The 7479-nt window shown below is 52.5% G+C and overlaps 1 protein-coding gene across 2 annotated transcripts; it reads right to left on the bottom strand.

Annotated features, from left to right (window-relative positions):
* Positions 1–61: 61 nt before the first annotated feature.
* Positions 62–7479, bottom strand: LOC147651116 (E3 ubiquitin-protein ligase PHF7-like). Of its 2 annotated transcripts, none has more exons than XM_086846529.1 (16): positions 7061–7479; positions 6690–6965; positions 6271–6362; positions 6084–6185; positions 5704–5828; positions 5465–5627; positions 5272–5378; positions 4942–5055; positions 4677–4795; positions 3705–4517; positions 3099–3381; positions 2078–2204; positions 1559–1629; positions 1259–1346; positions 467–549; positions 62–251 (listed from the first exon to the last, which is right to left on the bottom strand). In XM_086846529.1, the coding sequence occupies exons 2-10, from the start codon at positions 6730–6732 to the stop codon at positions 3751–3753; spliced, it is 1632 nt and encodes a 543-aa protein (XP_086702655.1). In that variant the 5' UTR covers positions 6733–6965; positions 7061–7479; the 3' UTR covers positions 62–251; positions 467–549; positions 1259–1346; positions 1559–1629; positions 2078–2204; positions 3099–3381; positions 3705–3750. The 2 variants fall into 2 exon arrangements, with proteins under 2 accessions (XP_086702655.1, XP_086702654.1); XM_086846528.1 differs by having other exon boundaries at positions 3099–3384.

The raw sequence follows: 7479 nt of genomic DNA on the forward strand, positions 1-7479 counted from the left end.
AAAGGATTTAAAAGGTAAAGTTGTTTGGCAACTTCTTCAAGGAACAAATAGGACACGATTCTTTTCAAGAAAGGGTTTATTAGTTTGGGTTCAGTTTCCGTTTGGAATTCTTATGCTTCCTTAGACGATCCAGAAATTAATGAAAATCTAACATATTCCTAGGAGAAGTTTTTGAATCCACTACTTGCAGAAGTCTCTAAATTCACTGTTTCTCTTAAACACTTCCCTTACATCTAGTTAGCTAGCTGCTCCTGTAACATACAGAGATGCAGTGGTTTACCTGGATGGACATCACATCATGTTACACACACCAGTATACTAACAACCTTTTGTTCCCTGACAGTTACAAAGCTTCAGGCTCTTCTGGAGGTCCTGAATTAATTTTGCATGCACATCCATAGCCGTGTTCCCTCCCCATGCTCAGCATTCAGCCACAGTTACCAGGGAACAGATGTTCCATACTCACCTCAAACAATAATCTACATCTGTCTTCCCAACCCACTTTTTCTTCACTGAGCTCTACAGATCTACAAAATAACTCTGGGCCCTCTGCACAAAACAAAACACAACATCAATCAGTAGGGTTCAACCCTTCTGATTCTGCTGCTGCTCCCAACAATCATGAATGAACAACACAACAGTCAAGTCAGAAGCTCTATTCTTCACGTCCCTCCTATTCTCTTGCCCCCCACCACATGTCGGCTTCAGCAGAAATGTTCCCTACTGCAGCCTGGTGTACTAAGAAAAATGAAAGGCAGCAGCTGTCTCCCTGAACCTGCTGAAATCTAAATTGCAGTGAAACAGCAGCTCTTGCATTAAATGCTCAGCAGCAGGATCCCACAGCTGCCCCCAGAAGCGCTGCTTCCAAGGGCTGAGATCTCCATTCTAACACACCCTGTAAATCAGACGGGCTGGAAGATTGCAGGGCAGTAACTGTATGAACACAGCCATACATTTCATCAGCGTTATCTAACAAGTCTCAAGAAATAAACGTCATTTAAGCCTGACTTGAGACTATATTCTACAAAATAGAACAAGCAATTGTTTTGGCGGCCTGTGTAATTTTTTGGGGCTGTGTATGTTTTCTTTTGTTGTTGTTGTCTTTGTTTCTAAATCAAAAATTCACTGGCTTCAGAAGAGAAAGCCCCAGATTCATTAGGATGAAGAACCGCACGCACATATGTCACTGACAAGAGCACTCGGCATTCCTCAGATTAACACCAGAAAGATAGGAAAAAGTTAAAGGTGATAGACCTACCTGAAAGGATCCTAAATGTCTCAGTAACCTGTCTAGTGACTATATTTTTGCTAAGCTCTAAAAGTTCCTATAGCTATGAGGCAATTATCTGAAAGAAAGGAAAGCCAGAAAGCTGCTCAGCCTTTATTTTTTACCAGGACTCTCTCATGGGATCCATCACAACTTTGACCACAAGTGAGGATGGCAAATTTTGACTACAGAGCATTCATAACCAGGCAGCATTTTTTCCTCCTTACTCAAGTCCAGTAAGGGTTTAAAAGGGAAAAATATACAAAAGGGGCTGAACAAGTTGTGTCGTACCTCTTAGGCGTTCATCATCTATGGAGAAGAAGAAAATTCTAGCACTTTCTGTGCGTGGTAGAGAAAAAACCCTAGAAAAGTACAAAGGGGTTTTAGCATCCTAAAAGGTCCTATCAAATCCCATGAGCATGAGTTAGAGCTGTAGTGCCTCAGAGAAATGGTATACACGGAAGAGCTCTACTGCATAGTATGCAAATAAACCCTTCTATTAAAAGACCCCACTTTTTACAAGAAAACTGACTGTGTCTTTGCCTTTTGGCAAAACTCAGTTTGGGCTTGGCCAAACCAAAACAACCCAGTCAATTTCTTGTGCTCAACTTCTCTCTCTTCACATTCAACTTCACATCCAAGGGGCTGCTGGGACTCGGGACTCCACACAGCACCAATGGTTTTCCAAGATGACTTTCCTTGCTCAGAGGTGTGCAGTGTCAGTTTCCCATTTCCTCAGTGCTGCCATTCATATTCCCACAGCATCCAACTACTACAGCCAAGTAGACAACAAATACAAATGGAACTTGCCTTTCTTGGTGCTTTTCAATTTCTGACATCTCAGGCTCATCAGCACCCTCAGAAGTGAGGTCTTGGAAATGTGAATCCTCTTGCCACCTGACTTTTTCCAGTTTTATTGTTCCAAGTATGTGAGGCTCTGCAAAACCAGCACCAAAAGAGAAAGCAAGCCAAAACCAGATTATTTCTCTGCTTGCCAGGAAAAATTCCTTCTTTCAAGTGAAATATGTACACTGGAGAAGACAGATTTAGGAAGGACAGAATCTTCTCCTCCCTGATTTTCTGAGCTGTAGCTCTGCTCCAGGATCTTCCGCTTTCTTCTAGGCATCTCCTACGTATTCTTCAACATTTATCATCGCATCCAGAAGACAGTGAATAGCTTCTGAATTCAGCACAAGTGTGGGGGGCTTGTTGCTTTGTGTTGTTGTTTGTTAATATTTTGGATAACTTGGCACGGCTTTCTTTCAGTCCTACCTGACTGTGACTTGATTAAATATTCCTTCATCTTCATTTCATAAGGCCTTATTTTATCTGAGCTTAGGACACCCCAATGATCCTTCAGTGTCATTCAGTTTCACTTTTCTGAAGGTCCAGGAATAGAATTTGGTAACTAACGGAATGGTCATGGAGCTTGGGGTCAACTCCAGGATTTTGCACCTCCCTCTGCCTTAACACCCATTTTCCTTAAAATCCTGTTGCGTTCCATGTAACTTGGTATGACTGCTGTGTCACCTTTGTCCCTGTTTGAGAACTTTAGGGCATGACAACAAGCTTTTTCACCACTCTGCAAAAATCCCAATGCCTTCTCAAGGCGTGCCTCTCAAAATTCCTGAGATGCAAGCAGGTGTTACCTCTCATTAATCTCCCACAACCTTGGCAAGTAGCAATGAAGATCAAAATGCTTCAGCATAAGTACTGACTTCTGCTGCTGATCATCCTCTGGATTATGACCTTCTTTACACCATATTGCTCTACAGTGCCCGCCAGAAGCCGTTCCTTAGAAATGGCTCTGTTAGGAGGGTTCTGCTGTTACCTTCTTTGATGCCCAACTCCTCTGTGTCTCCAAAGAAGGAAAACTTGAACGCACTCGACTCCTGAGTTCTGTCGTTTTCAGGTAAAGGTCTCGGACATTCGTCTGGGGCAGAGTCCTGCACATCCTCTTTGTCCCAGGCTATTTCCACGGTCTTTTCTGGTTTGATCTTTGAAGGTCCAATCAAGTCTTTAAAATCAGCAGCAGTGTCTCAATCGATTTCTCCAGACACTTGAGGCAGTGTCTCACTCTCTTCTTTCTTCTTCCGCTTTACTGAAGGAAGGCTCTACTGAAATGAGATGGTTTAAGGATAGCAACTCAGCACACGGCCTTTTCAAAGACAGCTTCCCTAAGAGCCACCTTGCTTTTCATGTCTCCCTAAACGTATCCAAGCCATTAAGGACTGGTTCACGTTCAAGGGTAAGCAGTGGGGAAATATCTGTCTAAAGGCAGCAATGAGTGTCCATTTTTAATTAGCTATGTCCTTAAGTGGCTTTTCCCTTAACAATACACGATAACAGAAACCAAGAATCATAGAAATGCCAAGAGCTAATTTGGGTTTTCCCACAGACCTGCAAATCTCAAGCTCCCTGTACTGACCCTTCTCACCTTCACTTACAGCAGCAAACGGAAGGACTAGAAAGAAAAGATGACACTACGTGCTGCTGTTAGAGGTCCGAGTTGAGGCCTGACGTGGCTGGCGGGAGCGGTTGCTCCAGCGCGATGTCCCTGATGGTGTCCCCCTGCGCCTGGGCGTCTCAGCACTTGCTGCTGTCCTCCTGGTCCTGTCCTGGTGACTCCTGGATTGGACAGGTTGATTTGAGGCTCGACGTTGCGGGCAGGAGCGGCTGCGTCTGGGGGACGTCCCCGAGGATGTCTCCCTTCGCCTGGGCCTCTCTGCCCTCGATGTTCTCCTGCTGCGCCTGTCTCGGCAACTCCTCGACCGGGCAGGTGGACTCTGGGCATGAGCTTGCTGCCAGGAGCGGCTGTGTCTGCGGGAAGCCCGCGACGGTGTCTCCCTTTGCCTACGCCTCTCTGCACTTGATGTTCTCCTGCTGCTCCTGTCATGGCGACTCCGCGACCGGACGGCCCCATCTGAGGCCCGCCTTTGCTGGTGAGAGCGGCTTCGCCTGCGGACAGGCCCAGCATGTCTGGAATGGACCCTGTTCTCAGGGCCCGTCCAGCTGCTGGATCTTGCCCTTGCTGTGCGTGGGCTGCTGGTGTCTGCCAAGGAAGAAGCTCGACGCCGGAGGCTTCTGTGGCTGCTGGTCCCTGGAGTTGGAGACTGGGGAGCCAGACCCGATGGCACTGCGCTGCTGGAGCTTGGCCTGATGGCCTCAGATTCTGACAGGCCATGAGCAGGCTCCAGTCCTGACTGTCTGGTCAGGCTGGGGCCATTGAGCTCCGGCTCATCCCTGGGGGCTGTAAGGCCAAACAGAAATGTCAGAGGCCTGCCAGGTGTGGAACAGGACATGCCCGTCCAGAGCACTGCCCCCAGCCCTCCAGAAGCCCATGGGCTTTGCCGTGCCCAGCCTGGGCACTGGCCCCAGCCCAGGGACACCCGCCTGCTTTGCCTCATACCCGTGCCGAGACCAGCACAGCTGTCACACTCCCAGTGGGTTGTCCTCACTGTCAGGCCAGAGCAGTGCCTGTGGGTGCCCTCAGCAGCACAGGAGGAGCACAGGAGCAGCTTCCAGGGCCTGTGGAAGCAAACGGGTTGATGGCTCTGAAGACAAAGTGTCCCAGCATGGGATTGTGCAGCCGAGCTCCTCTGGCTCTTTCCGCTTTGAGCCCTTCCCGAGACACAGGTTCCCTGCAGAGCCCCGGGTGCAGCTTCCCAACTCACCCCTCTTCCTCTGCCTCCTCCCTGCCTCCTGGGTAAAGGCATTCCCTGGCAGTGCACGTGTTGTGCCTCTCTCCTAGATCTGCAAAGGCGTCATTGTCCTCCCATGTTGGGTCTCTAATGGAGAAAGGAAAAGCTGATGTGTTTCTGCTGCCCTGACCCCATGGAGGTAACAGGGTGTCCCTGCTCTTCCTCCAATGCTTTTCCAAGTCCCGTGAGAAGCGGAAGTCCAGACTCCCTGGATGGGGCAGGGTCTGGACTTCTGGGGCAGGGCCTGGCACAGCACGGCACTTGCACCCTCCTGCCTTGTGAGCCCCGCAGAAGGACACCAACCTGATGGGGATGCGAATTCCCATGACAAACATTTCAACAAGGAATGTCTCACGGTCTCTGCAGAGGGGGCAGCAGAAGGAAAAAAGACCAGCGCGCATGGCCTGTCCCTGCAGGGCAAACAGAAGCAGTGTGAGCCAGGCCCCGGTGCTGCTGAGCACCTGCTGTGTCCCAGGCCTGAGGGCATGGCTCCCACCTGGAGGCAGTCCCTGTGGAACCAGGCTCTTTTGCATGCCGGGCACACTATGGTCTTGTAGGTCATTCTGTCCTCCACTGGCTCCATGCAGATGGGGCATTCGGTGCCCGGCTCTGGAGTCACCTGCACGTCCTGCTCTGGACGGTGCTCAGGGCAGTAGGACCTGGGGGCAAAGGGATGGGCCTAATGAGAAAGACTTGGTCCTTCCCTGGGGGTGGCCAGGAGGGGAGAGGGGCTACCTGTATGGGCCAATGTACAGATTGACACAGCCACCCTCCTTGGCACAGGGCAGGTGGAACCATCTGTCGCAGCCTTCCTCGCAACACATGATGGTGGCCCCGCTCTGGCCACAGACGCAGCAGTGCTGGAATGAGACAAGCAGCCCAATCAGCGGCCCCAGGGCTCCGGGCAGGGCGCAGGAGGGGGCCGCTGCTGGCTCTCAGCCCTCAGAGCCAGCTGGTGAGGGAAGCTTCTGTGCCAGAGGCTCCACGGAGCTGCTGGGAGCCAGACTTTGTCCCACAGCCCGCTGCATGGCCAGCCTTTCTTGCTGGGGGTCTGGGATAAGTTCTGGCCAGCCTCTCCTGGCACAGATGTCCCTGCTCTTTTGCCAGGCTCTCACCTTCTGTGCCGCGCGCCTGACTGCAAGATGGATATCTCGAGGCAGAAAACCCAGGAGTCCAACACGTTCATTTTGTTGCCGAAAAAGAAGAGTGGCAAAATACTGCAGAAAATGGGAAGAGCTGATGAGGACAGGGTGGCAGGGACTGCCCATTGCAATGCTGGGTGGAGTGCCCGGAGCCACTCACCAGGCAGAACATGTGGGCACAGAGCCCGTATTTCTCTTTTCTGTTTCCGCAGATGTCCGGGTCAGCCTCTACACGGTGACACAACACGCATGCTGCAGGGGACAGAGCCAATGGCAGCGGGCATGAGCAGCTCTGTGGGGCTCTCAGCCCCCAGCATCAGCCCCAAGGGCTGCTCTGTCCCTGCCTGCATGCCTGGCTGATGGGCAGGGCTGGAGGCCTTGGAGAGCAGCGGCCATTGCGGGCACGGGGCTCCCAACAGCTGCTCCCTGGCCCAGCTGGGCCCCACTTGAGGAGGAAGGAGGCTCCCAGCCCTGGCCTGGCTGAGCAGCTCCTGCCTGCCCCGGCCTCTGCTCTGGGCCCCACGCTGGCCACCCCGACAGCCCCTGGGCCAGGCTGTGGGAGGGCTGCTTTGCCTTTACCTGGCTCCCTGCCATCAGGGCCCTCCTGCTCCCTGTCGCACATGGCGGCTGTCAGCGCTGAGTCCCTGTGCAGGAACGCTGCTGCCTCCGCCAGGTGCTGGACCTCTCTCTCTCTGCGGGAGAAAGAAGAGTGATGGGAGTTTGGAGAACAGGCCCAGAGCTACGAGGGTGCTACTCCCTGGTAAGCCCTGCGTGAGCCCTGCTCCTGTCCGCCTTCTGCTCCCGTCGTCGCGTTCAGGAACACCGCGGTCTCCTCTGGATGTTCCTGCGCTGATTCTGGGAAGGGAGAGGCAGGTGAGCCTGCAGCACAGGCCCAGAGCCCCAAGGTGTGGGGCCCCTCTGGTCCCTGGGCAGCTGCTTCCCTGCCTTACCTTCTCCTCCCGTTGCCAGGTCGCACTGACACACGGCCTGAGCCCAGCCTTCCCTTTTGGGGCTTTGGTCGCACGCGTCACAATGGCCACTCTGACATCAGCATCTTGCTCCCAAGGTTCAGGCAGCCATGGCCTCAGTTGCCCGGCAGCCACTTGAGGCTGCCCCCTTGGGAACCGAGGTTCTGAGATGCTTCCAAGCCTTTGGTCAGCACGGAACCAGGCCAGGGACACCTGCAGCAAGTGCAGGGTCCAATCCCAGGCCCCAGGGTGGCACTGTAGGCAGAAAGGTGCTGTTCAGGCACGGCCACGCCAGGGTTCTTGCCCCTGACAGTCAGTTGCCCAGAGAGCTTGTGCAGAGTCTCTTGCACTGCACAGATTCCAGATTGCACCTGCTCTTGGTGCACTGACATTTTCCTCAA

This window comes from Cyanistes caeruleus, chromosome 11, assembly GCF_971803275.1.
Source record: "Cyanistes caeruleus chromosome 11, bCyaCae1.hap1.1, whole genome shotgun sequence".
Lineage (NCBI taxonomy): Eukaryota > Metazoa > Chordata > Aves > Passeriformes > Paridae > Cyanistes > Cyanistes caeruleus.